Source organism: Pinus tabuliformis, chromosome 7 (genome assembly GCF_031772625.1).
Source record: "Pinus tabuliformis cultivar Carrire ecotype Pingquan chromosome 7, CPIR1, whole genome shotgun sequence".
In the NCBI taxonomy this organism is placed as follows: domain Eukaryota; kingdom Viridiplantae; phylum Streptophyta; class Pinopsida; order Pinales; family Pinaceae; genus Pinus; species Pinus tabuliformis.
In genome coordinates, this window is record NC_142293.1 from 668,363,303 (window position 1) to 668,383,738 (window position 20,436).

The 20,436-nt window shown below is 38.1% G+C and overlaps 1 protein-coding gene across 1 annotated transcript; it reads left to right on the top strand.

The window, feature by feature from the left end:
* Positions 1-3,924: 3,924 nt before the first annotated feature.
* Positions 3,925-4,860, top strand: LOC149249227 (uncharacterized). The gene has a single exon (XM_089452395.1). It carries the CDS (start codon positions 3,925-3,927, stop codon positions 4,858-4,860), a length of 936 nt encoding a protein of 311 aa, XP_089308521.1.
* Positions 4,861-20,436: the final 15,576 nt, after the last annotated feature.

Here is a 20,436-nt window from a genome sequence, read left to right on the forward strand (position 1 = left end):
TACCCATAGTACAGAATCCCAAAACAAGTTCCAAATACTGCAGGATGAAGAAGTAGAAACAGAGGCAAACGAGGAGGAGGAAACAGAAGGAATGGAAGTAATAAAGGAAAATGCAGACAAAGAGATAGATCAAATGAATAAGGATTAAGAGAGGACAGAAAGCCCAACAGAAAACCAAGAGGATCAACGAGAAATGGAAATAGACCCACAGAAAACAAAAGGAGAAGAAGAAGAACAAGTAATGACGAAGCTTCTGCAGGAATGGAAGAGGCTCGATGAAAGATTTATCCCAGAGGATCAAAAACAGATGTACAAAGAAGCTTTCCAAAGATATAAAGAGAAAAAAGGAATAATGGAAGATAGAGAAGACGGGAAAATGGCGAAGCAGGAAACACAAAATCTAGGAATGAGCAGCATTGGCAAGGGAGGTAAAAAAAGAGGTAGAAGAACAATGAGTGAAACAATTCAAGAAGTTGGAGAGATGCTAGTAAATTCAGGAAGAGTGATACCTCTTTCAGAGGTATTCCAATCCCCTCCAAAACTTTTACGATGATCATCACAAGCTGGAATATAAGAGGCCTCAACAGCAGAGGAAAATATAGGTATTTAAATGATAGACTGAAAAAAGAAAAACCTAGCATAATGATAGTACAAGAAACAAAAATAAGTACTGAGAAAATGAGAGAAATTCTGAATAGAAACAAGAACAGATATGAAATGATGGGACAGGATGCGATCGGGAGTGCAGGAGGTCTGGTAATAATTTGGAACCCTGAAGAAATTCAATTAAGTAATTGGATAAGCTTCCCAAGAATACTAACAGGGACAACAAAGATAATAGGAACAATGGAGGAGGTTATTATAACAGGGGTGTATGGGCCACATATCCAAGGAGAAAAGGAAAACTTTCTGCAAAATTTAAAAGCATTGAGAAGTCTAATCCCTGGAAAACAATGGATCGTAGGAGGGGATTTTAATCTGATTAAAACCTTAGAGGAAAAAACAGGAGGGCTAAGGAGAATGGATAAAGCAATGGAACAGTTTGGAGACTTGATAAGGGAGCAGAGACTTATCGATATTCAAACCATAAATGGAAACCACACCTGGAATAACCGCAGAGGGGGAGCTAATCAAATTGCATCTTGACTTGACAGATTCTTAATCTCCAAACAAATAATGATGAAGGATGTATTCATAGAAGCCACAATTCTCCCAGTAACAGGATCGGATCATTGGCTGATTAAAATGGAAATAGATCTAAAGCAAAGACCATCCAACAAACCCTTTAGATTTGAAGCTTTTTGGCTAAGAAATGAAGGACTGTTAGAGAAACTTGAAGAATGGTGGAGGAAGAGTGACCAAAGAGGAAGAAACAAGATGCACACCTTTCAACTCAAACTAAAGGAGATGAAGGATAAATTAAAAAAGTGGAATAAAGAAGAATTTGGAAATATTCTAGAAGAGAAAAAGCGCCTGGAGCAGAGAATGGAAGAGCTGCAGCAGATGGATATCCTAGAAGGCATACAGGAAGATAAAACAAAGGAGGAAGGAATTATATTGAACCAGCTAGAAGAAAGAAGGAAACAAGAAGAGATCTTATGGAGACAGAAGTCAAGGGTTCAATGGCTTAGAGAAGGGGAAAAGAATACTAAGTTCTTCCATAAAGCAATGATACAGCATAGACAAAGAAACCGAATCTTCTCAATAAAAAATCAAGAAGGTCAGAGAGTCCTCCAGCATGAAGAAATCGAAAAAGTGTTGGTCAATCATTTCAAAAACTTATTAAAGGAAACTCAGGATAATAGATCAGAAGCCATAACAAAGATAAGCAGGGAGATCCCTAAACTGGTAACCAGAGATCAGAATTTGGCTTTAATGAGGAAAGTTACGATGGAAGAAGTGGAGGATATAGTCAGGAACATGAAAAGGAACAAAGCTCCCGGGCCGGATGGGTATACGGTAGAATTCTTTCAAGCAGGGTGGCATTTCCTTGCTGAAGAAGTTTTAGAAGTGGTGGAGGAAGCTAGAATCAATCAAAGAATATGGCCAGGAATAAACTCAACCCTGCTGACTCTTATTCCTAAAACTAATCAAGCGGATCAAGCTGAAGGCTTTCTCCCTATAGCTTTATGTAATGTTATCTACAAGATAGTGGCATCAGTGGTGGCACAAAGGCTGAAATCGATTCTACCAAGCATAATTTCCCCAGAGAAAACTGGGTTTGTAGAAGGAAGACAGATCTTGGATGGATTAGTGGTGGCCCAGGAAGTAATCCACACTCTGAAAGCGAAGAAAGAAAAAGGAATGCTGATAAAATTAGACCTGTCAAAAGCCTATGATAGGTTAAGCTGGAATTATCTAGAAACCATCCTTAAAGCCTTTGGATTCTGTGACAGATGGGTGAAATGGGTCTTAAGCATGATTTCCACCCCGAATTTCTCTATCTTGCTAAATGGAGCCCCATCTGCTACGTTTAATGCTACAAGAGGACTTCGACAAGGGGACCCCCTATCCCCCTTTCTCTTCATAATAGAAACAGAAGGATTAGGTAGATACTTAAAAAAAGAATTAAGAGAAAGGAAAATCTAGGGTCTGAGACTATGGGGCAATCAAACTTCAGTCACCCACCAACAGTTCGTGGATGACATCATGATATATTGCAAAGCCTCCATGAAGGAGGTGAGAAGGATAAAGAAAATTTTAGAGGTATTTATGGAAGGCTCAGGTATGGAGGTAAACAATGAGAAATCAAGAACATTCTTCTTTAATACAGTGGAACCCATTAAAAATTATTTGACCAGGATCTTGGGTTATAGGAAAGGGGTTCTCCCAACTAAGTACTTAGGAACTATGCTAGATTCCTCATCCCTCAAAATTGGAAACTGGAAGAGCATGCTGGAAAAGATCATGAAAAGACTGGAAAATTGGTCCTTTCGCACTCTGAACTTGGCAGCAAGGGTTGTTCTGCTTAAATCCACCATTCAGGCGATCCCGATATATCCCTTATCAGTGATGGCAGCACCAAAAGGGATATGCAATAAGCTGGTAGAGATTTACAGAAAATTTCTTTGGGGAGGACCCAAGCAACAAAAGAAATGGGCCCTCTGTTCATGGGACAGCCTAACCAAACCAAAAGAAAAAGGAGGTCTTGGCCTAAGGGACCCATGGACCCTAAATCAAGTTCTAGCAGCCAAGCTAAGATGGAGATGGATGCAAGGAGGGAAGGACCTGTGGAAAGAAATCTGGACAACAAAATATAATATGCCATCAACCCCGGAAGAAATACTAAGGAAACAAGAAGCACCCCGGGGATCAAATATATGGAACCTAACCACTCAAAGCAGAGAATTAGTTGATGGTCATATTTTTTTGGAAATCAGAGGAGGTCAGAATGCGAGATTTTGGGAGGAAGCATGGCAACAAAGGGAGAAAATGTTGGACCTACAAGGAATGCAGGAAATCTACAGAACAGGTATGGACAGAGACCTCATTAGGGTTAAAGATTATTGGATAGAAGAAAGAGGAAACGAAGAATGGAGGGAATGGAAATCTATGGAAGAATGGAACAGGAACGCAACAGAGGATCAAAAAACTATATTTAGCAAGGAATTAGATTCCAGGAAAATAAAAAATAGAGGAGGCAGGGACATTCTGCGATGGGGTAAAGAAACCAAAGGAGCGTTTACCATAAAGGAAGCATATAATGTAAAGATACAGCAAGAGCAGGGGGAGGAAGAGCAGAAGTGGAGGAAGATATGGAGAAATAAATGGTGGCCGAAGATTAAGATGTTCGTATGGCTGGTAGGAAGGAAACGCATTCTAACTTGGGATTGAATACAAAAAAGAGGTTTCTCAGGTCCATCAAGATGATGTCTTTGTTATCTAGATGAAGAAGAACAGGAACACCTTCTCAATGGATGCAGCATGGCCCAATTCCAATGGGAAAAGACTAGAAACTTATTCTTGACCACAGAACGAAATCCACAGGATATAATTCAAACCCTATGTGACTGGGGAGAAGGAAAGTTCAAAAGCAAGGTAGTAAGAAGAGCTTGGAACATCACAGCAGGATTCAACGTGTGGAATCTTTGGAAAGAGAGAAATGGTCGAATATTCAAGGGGAAATCATCAAATTCGGAAGAAGTTTGGAAAAGAACCCTAAGACAAATCAGAGAATCAATCCTCGCGAAAAATTGGGCAGAAGAAGATTGGAAGACCTCTGAGGAAGAAACAGAAATCCTAAAAAGGTTGAACTTGGAACAAGGAATGATCTACCAACAAAAAGCAAAGCAGCACCAACCTATAGTGGGCCAAAGTCATGCAGTTTATCGTAAGCCACCGGAAGGGTTTATCAAGCTCAACTTCGACGGGGCAGCAAAGGGGAACCCAGGTCCAACAGGATTTGGAGGAGTCTTTAGAAACAGACAAGGAGAGGTAGAATGGATCTATGCAGAACATGGAGGAACAATGAGTAATAACGAGGCAGAATTTATGGCAGTTTATCAGGGTCTCAAAATTGCCATAAGAAATGGATATAGGAAGATAGAGATCGAAGGTGATTCAGCCCTGGTCATTAGCACCATAAGAAAATTAATACAAGGGAAACAGTGGGAGAAGGTAGTTAAAAGCTGGAGAACAGCGAGTATACTCCAAGAAATCGAGGAAACACTGAAAGGGATCGAATACAAGATCACCTCGCATGTTAGAAGAGAAGGAAATAAGCCCGCGGATTGCTTGGCTAATTGGGGAAGTAAGGAATCATTGGCGAAAGTGGATGACAGCTGGACTAATCAAGCAGCGATGACAAGATGGGATGGCTTAAAACAGCTCATAGACAACGATAACCATGAAACAGCATAATGGTAATCAAAAAATCGCGAGGAGCGGGAGAAGGAGAATAAGGCAGGTTTATGCGGCAGCGAAGACAGGACAGAAGGACGGCGGCCTCACCTCCCTGACATCAGCATTTAATGATAATTCAGAACAGTAGGTACGCAGCCCAAAACAAAAACTGGAAAACACCGAAGAAAGCATCATTCAAGGCGCAAGGGAGAAAAGAAGTGGAGAGCAAACCCATCATAAGCGAAAAGGTGGCGAGAATTCTATAAGGTGGAACAGGAGAAGGATGACAGGCAGCAAGAAGTCGAAGAAGGTGGCGAGAGAAGGGGAGACTTGGCAGAGGAACCAAAATCAACGCCTCAACCGTACCAAAATGGCTGAAAAATGGGATAAGATAGTCCAGGCAGAGAGGGAGGCAGTAGGCGACAGGAATTTCGAACGGGGTCGCGTAAAAATCGAAATAGAAAGCTCAGATGAAATGGAGTATAGCCAGGGGGAAGGTTTCAGGAGCAAGCATTTTGAAACAGGGCAGAGCAGCAAAGGAACTAAGCGGGGCAGAAAGGATGGAAGAAGGAAGACGCACGAACAGAGAGGTAGAGTTAGACCCCGACAACCAATCATCAACGAGGAGGGTAATCAGGCGTAGAGAAGATGGAAAAGGGGGAAGAAATCGATCAGCATGGCAGTGCACGAAGATGAACAGGCATACAATCTGGAGACAAATGTAGACATAAGAAAAATTATTGATGTCATGGAGGATAGAGTATTGGAGGAATCGTCCGACCCGGAGATGGAAGAATGGACTTCTCAGCTGTCGGACCCAGGCAACACGTGAGGCAGATTAACCCTTTACCACCGCGCTCTTCACACTTACTGGGTGTTGAAGCATCTCTTGGCAAAGGCCATGGAGCAAGTTGCGGCTGAGATGGTGGAAATGGCTCAGGAAACGGCGGCAGCGAAAAAGGAGGTGGCGAACGTTGAAGGGCTGCTCCGTCAACAGAACGAACAACTCAAGGAAATTCAAGAGATGCTGAAGGAGCTGGGGAAGACCAACGACAGCAATAAATCCAGAAGAGGAAATGCGGAGAATTGAGAGGCCTGTTAACTGTCTTCTTTTTGAATTTAGAATGATATTGCTCTGGTTTTTGAATATTAGTTTGTATGCCATAGCAGTAGTAGTAAAATTGGGTCTGTTAGTAGAACTTGGAAAGAATAGTTTTTTGGAAAAACCTGGCGAGATAGGGCTTAATGTCCTGCAAAGTTTTTTGACATTATTCAGCATGAAAAACATTATTGATCGTCTGATGAATAGGAGCCAACAGATCCGGTTTCCCAGTTGGGCGGATTAAGGTTCCTAAGTTTGTACTTTTAAATTTGATGTAGATAATAGAAATGTCGTAGCTTACAAAAAAAAAAAAATCTATAGTTGGACTTTTCACATGAGGGTAGCATACTATACCAACGCCTCTCCTCATGAACATGGGCCTTCAAATGGAGTCAAGCATGTATATTCCTGCACGTTAGACTTTGGAGAGATCACATTATAATATCTATAAATTAGAAGGAAATACATTTATGTCATATATTCCAAGGATCAAGACATTGGTTGAAGCCATCCTAAGTGGTTGTCTAATACTTAGGCCAAAATAATTTTGAGTTAGCTTGTAGTGACTAAGTTGTTTCAACTATGTTTCTGTGCCTAAAAGAGCATTCTCAACATCAATTCCCAAGCTTAGTTGAGACCCTTATGTCTTAATCTCCTTTACTTATTGATTAAGGTTAAGCTTTTTTGTTAACATCTATGCATGACCTTTACAAAATGCATTTGTAATAGCCCTGGTTAAAAATATCCATGTAAAAATATATAAGACCATGGTCATGGGACACGTATTCCAAGTTGAATGGTGGGAAAAAACATCCTAGTGGGTGTTCATTTGGTTTATTATGGCTAAGTAAATTGGAAAAGACAATGGCAAAGGATTTGGAAAGGAAAGAGGTATTAATTGGAATTTTATTTATGAAAATAAAGGAAATTAGGAGAAAAGAAAGGTGAAAGGTCACAGGTTGCATGTGAGGAGGAAATTGAAGGAAAATAATGGAAAATGAAGAAAATAGAGGACTCATTGATAAAAAGGCTTCTGAGGATCAGTGGGCAATCTTTTGCTCAAGTTTTGTCAGTGTAACCTTTTGTTAGTTCAATTTTGGAGCTCTCCCATTATTCTCTCCCTATATCTCACTCTTGGACGCTTAGAGTTCTCTTGGATCGCTTTGGCATTGGATCAAGAAAGGAAAAGAAGGCAAGAGGAAGGAAGGAGAAAGCAAGCAAGAGAAGGGTCAAGCAGCTACAGTAGGATTCTTTGTAGTTGTCGATTAGCATGTGTGATTTCCTTGTTAGATTTGGAATGCATGATATTTCATGTAGTTCTTTGTTGTCATGGCATGGGTTTTGCCAGGTGTGATAGTGTTTCCAGCCTATCCTTTCTATTTCTAGATAGTCATGGTGTGATGGGGTTCTCATGTTTTGGTTGAGCTATATTTTTAGATGGATTCAAAGCTGAGTGAGGTGGACCTCTAAAAGAAAGAACACATGGCCTAGTGATCCCTGAACCAGATTTTCGATTGCAGTAAATCCACTAGCATAGTGACCCCCGAACCAGACAATGGGTTGTGGTAAAGCCAGGTGTTGTGTGCCTTAGTGAGCCTAGGAATCCTTGACTGGTTAATGTTAGGATACATGGTAAATCCTAGAGGTTTTTACCCTTGATTAGGCCTAGGAATCCTTTTCGGTGAATGGCGAGATATATGGTAAAGCCTAGAGGGTGAAGTCTTAGTTAGCGCCTAGTGATCCTGTGTGGATTGTGGTAAATCCTAGGTATTGGTGTCTCGGTTATGTCCTAGTAATCCCTGTATTAGAAAATGGATTACGGTAAAGCCTAGAGACTAGGAGACAGGAAAATTCCTCACGACATAGGTGGAGAAATCCGGTGGCATCCATGCTTGTTTTATGGCCTAGTGATCCGAGATAGATTGTGTTAAAACCTGGTCCTATTGATGAGGGTGAGTTGGTGTAGCCTCAGGAAGCCTTGGTTGATTTTGGTTTTAAGTCCCATATTCATGCTTGGAATATGACATGGGGGTGATTGGCTAAAAGGAAGATTTGGCTCAACCAATCTATGGTCGGGTGGTTCATGGAAGTCCCAAACCTGGTTGGCCTTTACATCATTAGTATGATGTTATTTCTCCTTGCTAATTCATGAGTATTATATTGTCTTATATATGGATTATATGGTTTTTGTTTCCTTGGTATTTCTTTTGTTATTATGTTGGTTATGAACATGCATTATGATAGTGGTTATGTATGGCTATCATCATGTTTTTACTTGTAAATGAATGAATAATGAATCTATGGCATAATAGATGAAATTAGAGCTAATTTGTTGAGGCATCAATGCTTCTTAGTGATTCTCAGATAAGTATGAAACCCCTATGCTTAGTTCTGTTGTTAAGACCTATAGCTTTCATGTTTGTGACATGTTTGACAAAATTCTTTTCATGGCTAGTATGGGTCAAGTCTAGTCCTTGTTGATGTTTTTGCAAATGTATCTTTGTTTCAATATGAAATTTCATTTTTGAAGGTATCATTAAGTTATGGGTAGTGACCTGGGCTCTGGGCCTAAAAAGTGGCACAAATCCAAGAGTTGTGGGCATAACACTAGGGAAAAAGTCCTGGGAAGCTCCCTTGCCCTTGTTGTGGGAGCTTCTAGAGCCTCCCAGATGCACCCTTATCCATTTCAAGGGAGAATCTAGGGGTTTGATGCACTAAAACTTCCTTTGGTCTAAGGGGCTGGTTACTTGAGTGGTTAGCATGGATCCTGAGAGTTATGTTGCTGATGTGGAAGGTTTGTGTGGTATGTTTCCATCGATTCCACTTGGCCATATTTATCCCAGTTGGCCAGTTACTTTGGTAGATGTGGGATGAGGGTGTTACAAAGTGGTATCAGAGTGGGTTGTGCTCTCTTTGGGTCATATCTAATACCACACAGAGGTATTATAGCAAGTTGCACTCTCTTTAGGTCATATCTGATACCACATAGTGGTATTAGAGCGGGTTATGCTCTCTTTAGGTCATATATGATACTGTAGAGTGGTATCGGAGCATGGTTCAAAACTTGGACTGGATGGGAAAAATGTGTTTTTCATGCATGCATGTAGGTCGTATATGTGCTTGTTATGTATGTGTGGTAGTGGCCATTGTTACAGTTGTGTTTTCATGTAGGCATTGATGATGTTGTTGTTGGGGTGTGTTTTTCATGAATGCAAGTTGGTTGTATATGCATTTTTTATGCATGTTAGTATCTATGTGTTGTTATGCATACATTGTCATGGTTATGGTTATGCATATATGGTAGGTCATAAATGCATTGTGAGGTCATTGTATACAATTAGGTCATCATGATGATATTGGTATGTTATGATGCTAATGTGTTGGCTAAGATTGTTAGGCCCCTATACTACTAGTGTAACCCCTTATTGTTATTAGTATAACCCACTTATTATATTGATGTACCCATGTAGTGCCCATCTTGTTACTATTGTGCCCCATAGAAGCCCACTATTGTTATTATTGTGCCCTTACATTATTATTGTTATGTCGGCTCTGATTATGTTATGACCCCTTAGACTCCTATATATAGAAAGGAGGTCTTTTCATTTGTATCATCCAAGAATTGCTCATTTATGTAATGTAAAGGAGGTTGCCCCCTTGAAGAGGTTGAATTTTAAGGCGTTGATCTATCTTTTCTATCTTTTCTTGAGCTAGTTTCATAACATTTGGTATCAGAGCTTTGGATTCTAGGGTTTTGCTGCTCCAAACAGGTCATCGTGCCATTTTTTCTATAACTTGTTTTCTGTGATGTTTCAGAAGTCGCAAAAAAAACCCATTTGAGAAGAAATTGCGTTGAACCTTGGGTCCAAATTTCAGAGATTTTCGCGCAATATTTTCAGAGATATGATCTGAGGAAGTTGGTATTTTTGCAGACTCCTGAATTACATTCAAAACAGGTGACTTGGGGAAAATCGTCATAACTTTCTCTCTGGGAATCAGATTAAAATTTCGTAAGAAGGTACAGAAAGAGGATGGACTGTAGTTTCTTGTCTATCTTTTTCAGAACCAAAGATCAAAAATTGTACACGTGGCACTTCATAGAAGTTTTCTCTTCTGGAAAGGTCTATAATCAGGTCATCTTGGGAGATTGTGCACAACTCTTTCTTGAAGAATCCAATTTGGATCAGACTAGTGGCATTGGAAAGAGGACACAAAGGGATTTGTGACATAGTGGAAACAAAAATTATGGAAACCAGGAAGCGTACCCCTCACAACTATAAAAATGGAAGTGTTGTTTCTCCTACCCTTCCACAACCTACAAGGGTTACACCACAACAATTGGAAGAAAAAAGAGAAAAAGGGCTTTGTTACAATTGTGATAGCAAATGAACTAAAGGTCATAAGTGTGCTGAGAAGAAATTATTTTACATAGAATATGAAGAGGAGGAAGAAAAAGATTAAGAAACATCAAAAGAAGAAGATATACGCCTGTACCCCACCCCAGAGAAAGAAGAAATGAATCAGACCATATCTTGTAAAGCATTGGCAAGAATTACCACTCCTCAAACTCTCAAGATAGAAGGACATATCAAGAAGAAAAGGGTGCAAGAAGTGAAAGATCGCATCAAGAAAGAAGAAATGCATCCAACCATATCTTGTAATTCATTGTTCAAAATTACCACTCCTCAAACTATCAAGATAGAAGGACGTATCAAGAAGAAAAATGTTCAAGAAGTGAAAGATCACATCGAGCATCAAGAAATGAATCCGACCATATCTTGTAAAGGATTGCAAGAAATTACCACTCCTCAAACTCTAGAGATAGAAGGACATATGAAGAAGAAAAAGGTTCAAGCAGTGAAAGATCACATCGAGCATCAACAACAAGTTCTCCAACTTTTAAAGGATAACGCCACTTCGGTGCAAAATCAAACGAAACAACAGGTAGATCAACATCATAGTGAAAAATGTTTTGATGTAGGTGATTGGGTATTTTTATTGCTACATCTCAAGCAAGCTATTTATGAGAAGGAAATGTTGGCAATACTACATGCACTTAAAAAATGGCGACCTTACCGAATGGGAAGACTCTTCAAGGATGAGGATGTGGAAGCATTGTTTTGTGCTATTTATATTATCCAACCAGATTGGATAAACGAAGCAAGGGATGAACGGAAGAAGGACGAAGAAGTATGGCCACTTATTCAAAAGATGCAAAAGATCCCAATTCAAAAAATATTGCCAGAAATTGAAGAGGAAGGAAAAATCATATTGGAACCTCGAGCAGTCACAGAAACAAGAACCCAACAGCTACGAAATTGATCAATTTCAGAGTATCTCATCAAGTGGAAGAACTTACCTGCTAAATATTCCACATGGGAGGACAAGAATTTTATACAGAAGCATCAAGAACTACTCAAGCGTTGAGGACAATGCTTTTTGAAGGAGAGGGGCATGTTAGGCCCCTGTACTACTAGTGTAACCCCTGATTGTTATTAGTATAACCCACTTATTATATTGATGTACCATTGTAGTGCCCATATTGTTACTATTGTGCCCCATAGAAGCCCACTATTGTTATTATTGTGCCCTTACATTATTATTGTTATGTCGGCTCTGATTATGTTATGACCCCTTAGACTCCTATATATAGAAAGGATGTCTTTTCATTTGTATCATCCAAGAATTGTTCATTTATGTAATGTAAAGGAGGTTGCCCCCTCGAAGAGGCTGAATTCTAAGGCATTGATCTATCTTTTCTATCTTTTCTTGAGCTGGTTTCATAACAAAGATAGAGTAGGAGATTCATACCATCAAAGTGAAGTTGCAACATTGGACCTCGAGGCAAGAGCATGTCATCATACAAGTTTGTATAGTGGGCATGCAGGTAGTTTAATTAATGTTTGTTATAAGAATTAGGGTTCATGATATGCTTCTCATTCTATTATTACTATGGTTACATGTATGATAAATGCTATTTGATTAGTGTAGTCATATGCACATGTGTCGGATAGTCATGAGTGATAGTAGCATATGGTTGTATGCAGTACTATTGTTGTTTTATGATAGTTAACTTGATGATTATTTTATATGTTGTTTATGAGCATGTAATATGTTAACTTGTTTTTTTTATATGTTAGTTAATCATTAGGCTTATTGTATTAAGATCTTGATGTTATCTATATCATGCTAAATTGGATTGGCCTATGCATATGGTTATGGTTATGACATTAAGGTATGAGTTTGACTATGTCATCTATTAGATGTTTGAGTGTTTGATTATGTCATCTAGTTGATTTATTTAACATGGTATGTTTGCAAGTGGGTTGAATGTTTGATGAATTACATAATATGACTATGTGTATGTAATATTGCTCGAAGGAATGATCTATTTTAAGATGGTTTTACTTATGCATATGTGTTGAGATAGTTGATATGTACTTGAGTGTAACATTATGTATTATGACTGATGAATGTAAGTTGATTTTGATTATGACATAATTTTTAGTCTTGGCAAAGGTTGATTTCGAATTAGTAGATATGTTGTGTTGATATTTGGAACATGTGGCTGACATGTGCGTTCAGTTACAAGGCAACATGATTGGCACAACAAGGTAAGACAATTGGTATATTTTTACATTTATTTATGCACTGATAGTAATGTGTTATGGAAGTATGATACCGAGAATTGCATGGAAAATAAATCTCCATGGAATCTTGAATAAGGTTCAGGTTGAGCTCTCCCTTGGAAGGATTGGGAACCCATAGGGATTGAAACATGGCGTCTATTGAGAGTCTTGTGCTTTTAGTACCTTGTCATTTTATTGCACTTAATTTGCAGTTTTGTTATGTATAGTGCATGATCATTCCACTTTGTTTGCGGTGTCGTATTCTTATTGGTTTCCATGATTTTCTTCTTGTTTGTTTCTTGTTCTTACCTTTTATGTTTTGAGGGTCTTGGGAATTGGTTGGGAAAGAAAAAAGTTAATGGAACTCTGGGAGAGTTGTGTGGAACCCAACAAGTAATGAAAGAATTGGATGAAGTTCGTGCATGTGTAAGGAAAGCTAGAGGTAAGAGTATGAAAGTCAGCTAAGTTGGTTGGGTCCATTAGTGTAAATTGATGGTGGCAGGACAATCATGAGAAAACTATCATGAAAGGTAAAGTGAATGGATGTGAGGAATATGATTCCTTGGCTATGTTGGGAACGGTTGTTTCAATGTTGTGCATGTTGTGCATGGATAAAGGGAGTTCTCTTAACCATGACCTTATTATATTTGATAATTATGTTGTGATCATGTTTATGCTAATGTTTATATATATGCATGTATATATGTATGTATGTATGTCATTGTGGGATATATGTATGTATGTATGTATGTATATATATATATCGTTTTCTGACAGGGTCATCAGAAATCATTCTTGTGGAAGAATCGTTTCCTATGTAGGTGAATGGCATGAAGAAATTCTTGGTTCATGAGGAATCAAGTGGGAAGAGTAGCCTGACATATCTTTGAGGTCAGTATCATGTGGATATGAATTGATATTATGTGATTATACTATGTCTATGTTAATGTTATGGACATGATAATGCTGAGAGATCCATCAACAGAATGAAAACAATATGATCTGTGACATGCTAGGATAAGCATGGATGACAGAGAGACACCGGAAGAAAAGTTACTTGGTAGAGGCAGTGTGGTCTTGGATGTGCAGTGCTATTGTTTTGTATATGTTGTGCATATTTTATATTCAATGATTGTACCTATGGTGTTGTGTGGATATTTCGTATGCAGTGTTGGGTATAGATGGTGCTATGTCCACGTTGGATAAGTGATGTTGTGTACATTCTGCACTATGCGCATGATGGATATGTGGTGTTGTGTGCATGTTGTATATGAAGTGTTGTGTACATATGATGATATGTACATGTTGTATATGTAACGCTATGTACATATGGTGTTCTGTACATGTTGTACAAGTGGTACTATGTACATATGGTGTTGTGTGCATGTGGTGTTGTGTGTAGGGGTGTTGTGTACATGTCGTGCATGTGATTTTGTGTACATGTGATGTCATGTACATGTCGTGCATGTGGTACTATGTACATGTGTTATTGTGTACACATTGTACAGGTGGTGTAGTGTACATGTGGCGTTGTGTACACATTGTGCAGGTGGTGTTGTGTATATGTGATGTTGTGCACATGTTGTGCAAATGGTGCTATGTACAGGTGGCATTGTGTACATGTTGGACATATGGTACTGGTGTAAATGTGGTATTAGGTGTCTGCCATACATTTTGTGATGTGTACATGTGGTACAATGTATGTGCATTGTGTATTCATGGCATCGTGACATATGTATTCATTGTATTGTACATATTTGTGTTGTTTTGTACACCAGGTGTAGGTGTATGCATGGTGTTGTGGTGTACACCAGATGTAGGAGTATGTAATATGTTGTGTTGTACACTGGGTGTATATGTATGTGTGGTATGTCAGGTGTAGGTGCACGTATTGCATGGTGTTGTATGTCATGTGTGGTTGTATGTGTTTGATGCACACTATGTGTATGTGCACATGGTTAAGGAGAAGGAACTGGGTGTTTTTCAGGTGCGGAATTGATCCAGTGTATGTATGGAATGAAGACAAAGGTAGAAGCTAAGGATTAATTAAAGGATATGTATCAGTATTTTATTTCAGTTTTACTATGCATGTGATTTATGATTCTAGTCTATGATGATTACATGTGATCTATTATTATGGTTTATGATGGTTACATGTGATTTATGATTTCGATCTATGATGGTTGTGTTTTGAGCTAACCTGATGTGATATGTTTATACATAATGATTTGGTCAAAGATGCCAGTTAGACTTGTTGTGACAGGAAGCGAACAAAATTGCAAGTGTACCTTGTTGAAAGACCACCAATGAGGTATGATTTGAAGTTATTTCAATTCTATTTGAATCTAATGGAAATTATGTGCTTGTTACAAGAAAGCATGAAATGTCTGGTTGGGTGTTCGAAACTGACGACAATCATTAGCAATAACATTAAAAGGAATTGGAATAGGTAGTCATCTGCTGGTAAAGCACTCAGGACAAGGGCCATTGTGGGAAACTAGTATCCAATAGTGTCCATTGATTTCCATGATCATGCTATTATCAGTATGATTGTTTCAAGGCAGGGATATGATTTGGTTTTTGGACCTTCTAATGTGAGGAAACCTTGCCAAGGGATGGACTGCCTGGGATGGGGGTGCCAGCGAAACTTGGAAGGTGTGTGACTGCACCGAAGGGGGTGACCGAATATCTTGAGGGACTATGTAGCAGAGAAGGTAAGGCCGAGAAAGGATTTTTTTTGGTCATTAGAATTGCAATATGGAATAAATACACATTAGGAGTATGCCCTAGAACAATGAGCTATTAATTGTTCACTAAGAGGACAAGTGGTACATGATTATAGTGTTCGACATTGGATTCAGATTTTACCTTGCAGTTAAATTTGGACATCCTGGGAAGGAGGTGAATCTTGGTATTACTTTGAGGGTGGAGGTGTGAGCCTCTAGATTCCCTTGTTGTGGATGCAAGCGTCGTATCCTTTTATTTGTTGGTTAAGAAAATGTGCATATGTCTATATGTGTGTACTATTATAAATATTGTATTGAGTTGGATTTATAAAGCTCCATAGATGGTATGATTATTTACTGGTTGAAGAAAATGTGAATGTGTGGATATGTGGTTGTTATTGTAAATACCGTAATGAGTTGTGTTATAAAGGTCCAGTAAATGGTATGTTTGTCATGTTTTAGAAGATGGTCATTGTAAATACTGAAATGAGGTATGTTATAAAACTCCATGGGAAATATGTTTTTCTTTCAGTGGTCTTGCTGACTATAGGTGTCATTGAACATTGAAGACAGTGTTCCCCTAAGGGGGAGGGTTCTGTAATACCCATGGTTAATAAATCCATGTAAAAATATATAAGACCACAATCATGGGATGCATATTCCAAGTTGAATGATGGGAAAAAACATCTTAGTGGGTGTTCATTTGGTTTATTATTCCTAAGGAAATTGGCAAAGGGAATGGAAAAGGCTTTGGAAGAGCAAGATGCATTAATTGTCATTTTATTTATGAAAATAAAGGAGATTAAGAGAAAAGGAAGGTGAAAGGTCACATGTTGCATATGAGGAGGAAATTGAAGGAAAATAATGGAAAATGAAGAAAATATAGGTCTCATTGATAAAAAGGCTTTTGAGGATCAATGGGAAAGCTTGTGCTCAAGATTTTGCCTAGTTTTTGTTAGTGTAACCTATTGTCAGTTCATTTTTGGAGCTCTCTCATTATTCTCTCTCTCTCTCTCTTACTCTTGGACACTTAGATTTTTATTGGAGCACTTTGGCATTGGATCAAGAAAGGAAAAGAAGGCAAGATGAAGGAAGGAGCAAATAAGGAAGAGCATGATCAAGTAGCTACAACAAAATTCTTTGCAGGTATCAATTTTCATGTGTGATTTCCTTTATAGATTTGGCATGCATGGTATTGCATGTGGTTCTTTATTTCCATGGCATGGGTTTTTCCAAGTGTGATAGTGTTTTTAACCTAGCCTTTCCATTTCCAGATAGGCATCATCTGATGGATTTCTCATGTTTTGTTGAGTTGGATTTCCATATGCATTCGAAGCTGAGTGAGGCGGATCTCTGAAAGAAATAAAACACGACCTAGTGATTCCTGGACTGCACTGTGTATTGTGGTAAAGCCATTAGCCTAGTGACCCCTGAGCCAGACTGTGAGTTGCAGTAAAGCCATGTATTGTGTTCCTTTGTGGGCCTAGGAATCATCGACTAGTTAATGGCAGGATATACGGTAAATCCTAGAGGTGGTTTCCATTATTAGGCCTAGGAAGTCCCAAACCTAGTTGGCCTTTGCATCACTAATATGACGTTATTTCTCCTTGATAAGTAAGGAGTACTATATTGGTTTATCTGTGGATTATATGGCTTTTGTTTCCTTGGTATTTTTTATTTTATTATGATGGTTATGAGCATGTATTATGACAGTTGCTATGTATGGCTCTCATCATGTTTTTACTTGTAAATTAATGAAAAATGTATCTATGGCCTAATAGATGAAATTGCAACTAATTTGTCGAGCCATGAATGCTTCTTAACGACTCTCAAATAAGTATGATACCCCTATGTTTAGTTCTATTGTTAAGACCTGTAGCTTTCATGTTTGTGACATGTTTGACAAAATCTTTTTCATGGCTAATAAGGGTCCAATATAGTCCTTGTTAGTGTTTTTTCAAATGTATCTTTGTTTCGCTATGAAATTTCATTTATGAAGGTGTCATTAAGTTTTGGGCAATGACCTAGGATCTGGGCCTAAAAACGTGGCACAAATCTTAGAGTCATAGGCACAACATTTAGGAAAAAGTCCATGGAAGCTCCCTTACCCTTGTTGTGGGAGCTTCTAGAGCCTCCCAGATGCACCCTTTTCCATATCAAGGGAGCGTCCAGGGGTACAATGCACTAGAACTTCAAGCAGTCTCAAGGGATGGTAACTTGAGTGGTTTAGATGCCTTCTAGGAGTTCTGTTGCTAATGTGGAAGGTTCATGTGGTGTGTTTCTGATGATTCCACTTCCTTAAAGTGACTTAGGAGGTTGAATCCCATTATAGTGGCCTCTCGTTGTATATTTACCCCGGTTGGCCAATTACTTGGGTATATGTGGGATGAGGGTGTTACAACATTCCCTACCTTTGAAACTAGAGGACAAAGTGGAGAAATATTAAAGTAGATGAAAGAATATTTGTCCCTTCTATATTTCTTATGATTATTTTTGTAGTAAATATTTAGGTTGTTGTTACAATGACTAGTATTTGATCCATTATACTCAATGCATCAATGAGCATTTATCATTTCTTTTTACTTCAAACATCCTTTTATTTTAATTTTATCTCCATATGTTTGTTTAGACTTTGTTGCTCCTTTACACGCTTCGAGCTCTTAATTATCTCTTCATCTATTAAATTTGTCAAAATTTATAGCTCTATTACATATATTGTATTGGTTTATTACTTATTAGATCCATTTCTAACATGCACCATATATCTATTATTCCATTGTCCTACTTTCTCTAAGCTCAGCCAAACAACTATTGTGCCAATAAATTTTTATACCTAGAATTTTTTTTACTGAAAACCCACATAAAAATTAGATTTTAAATCTATGCACAATTAACACATCTAAGCTTCTAGAAAATTATGCACAATACAAATAATAAATCCAAGCATTTGGAATTTTACACAACATTTGTCCTGGAAAACTTTAGTGAGGGGAAAAACAACACATAGGTATTTTATTAATCTTATGAAAATAGATCATATGAATATTACAACAGCAGTTCCAAAGAATTTATAGCCAAGAACAACCCTAGAAAAAAACCCTCTCCTCTGCATGGTATGAACCAACGAACGGCCCCTCTCTCTTCAAGGAACTCGACTGAGGACATGACCTTTCCTCGAGTAGAGAAATTGGCCCTAAAGACTCAACCTCTTTCTCATATAAAATCGGCTTGGGCACAACCCCTCTCTTCAATAGATGATGATTTGAACATGGCCACCCCTCTCTCTATTAACTCATTCCCTTCTCCTTAGTTGCTCAACCTTCCTTCTTCTCAACAAAATTGGCCCTCTTCTCTCTCACTCGATGTGATCTCCAAATTGTGTCCTTCACCCACTCATTCTAGAAATTTATAATTTCTCTCAAAACCCTATTTCCTCCTTGATATCTTGAAAGAAAAAGTAAAAAAACTAAAATTTGATGTTATCACTTTTTTAAATCGAATAAAAAAGAAAAATTAATTTCCAAACTTATAAAATTTAGAAATCTAAGTTATAAATCCAATAATAACTAATTAAATTAATTATTATTGTTTTCCTAAGTTTAATCTTACAATTTCTTTTTGTTGAAATAAGTTATTATTAAGGTATCTTGTGCATGCTTGGACACAAGGCCTATGCGAAGAAACCTGTCCAAAATAAAATTTTAACACTCCCTCTTAGCGAGGAAGATGTTCTACACTGCTCCCAACTTGTCCATAAAGAATATGAACTTTCCTTTCATCAAGGCCCTTGTGAGGATGTTTGCAACCTACTCATCTCTAGGTACATACTGTAGCTTCACCTTCCCTTTTTGTATATTTTCCCAGGTGAATTGATACTTGGTCACTATATGATTTAACATGTCATGAAACATTATTTTTTTCAATAGCTTGATGCAACTTTGATTGTCACAATGTATCAAGGTCGAATCCGAGTCATTTTCAAATATTCCCATGACTAACTTCTAAAGCCAAATGACCTTCACATGATGCCAAACTTGCTTCCATGTACTTAGCCTCAATAGAACTTAGTGCAACTAACTTTTGTTTCATGTTGAGCTAGGAAACTGCCCCAGACCACAAGCTAAAATAGAAACCTAAAGTACCTTTTATGAAAAATACACTACCTTCTCATTCAAAATTTGAATAAACCACTAGATTCACTCCATTTATCTGGACATAACTCAAACCATACTCCATTGTACTATGTAGATACCTAAGTACGAGTTTCACTGCCACCTAGTGGACTCACTTTTGGATTAACCATAAATTGACCGAGTGTATTAATAGAAAAACATATATCTAGTTTGGTATTGACTAGATACATAAGAGATCCAATAAATTGCCTACATAAAGTGGGGTCCCCTACCTCTAACTTGGAAGAATCAATTTTCTTCCAATTGCTCACCATTGCCATAACCATAGTCCTGCAATTAGGCATCTTGAATTGCTTCAATCTATTCACACTGTACTTCCCTTATCAAAGGAATATCTTCCTATCTCCTAGCCACATCTTTAGCCCCAAAAAATAGTGCATCAACCCCATATCCTTCATCTCAAATTCTAAAGCAAGATCCCTCTTGGAATATATGATGATATTCTATAAACTTGTAATAAAAAGTCATCTATGTATAACAAAAGAATAAGTTTCTCTCCCCTAACTAATATGTAGTACATGTTTGAGTCATCATCACACTTGGTGAAGCCCATCCCTATAAAATAATTGACTCTCCTAGAATAGGACACATGTGGTGCTTAATTGAGTCCATACATCACATGCTTCAATCTGTATACAATAAAATTCCTCCCATGCACTGGAAATCCATTAGGATGATCTATATATACCTCCTCCTCAATCACACCTTTAATAAATGCCATCTTGGCATCCATCCAATGGATCTTCCAACCCATCTCTGTAGAAATGCAAATCATGGACCTAATAGAGGAATACCTAGCTACGTGGGTGAATGTCTCATCATAGTCAAATCCCTCTCTCTGAGAGAACCTCTTAGCCACAAATTGAGCTTTGAACTTCTCAAAACTTCCATTAGTATCATGTTTTATATTATATATCCTTCTAGATTCCACCACTGATTTCCCT

Coding starts and splice junctions, on each gene's coding strand:
- LOC149249227 (XM_089452395.1), top strand. CDS start 3,925: ATGGCCCAATTCCAATGGGAAAAGACTAGAAACTTATTCTTGACCACA.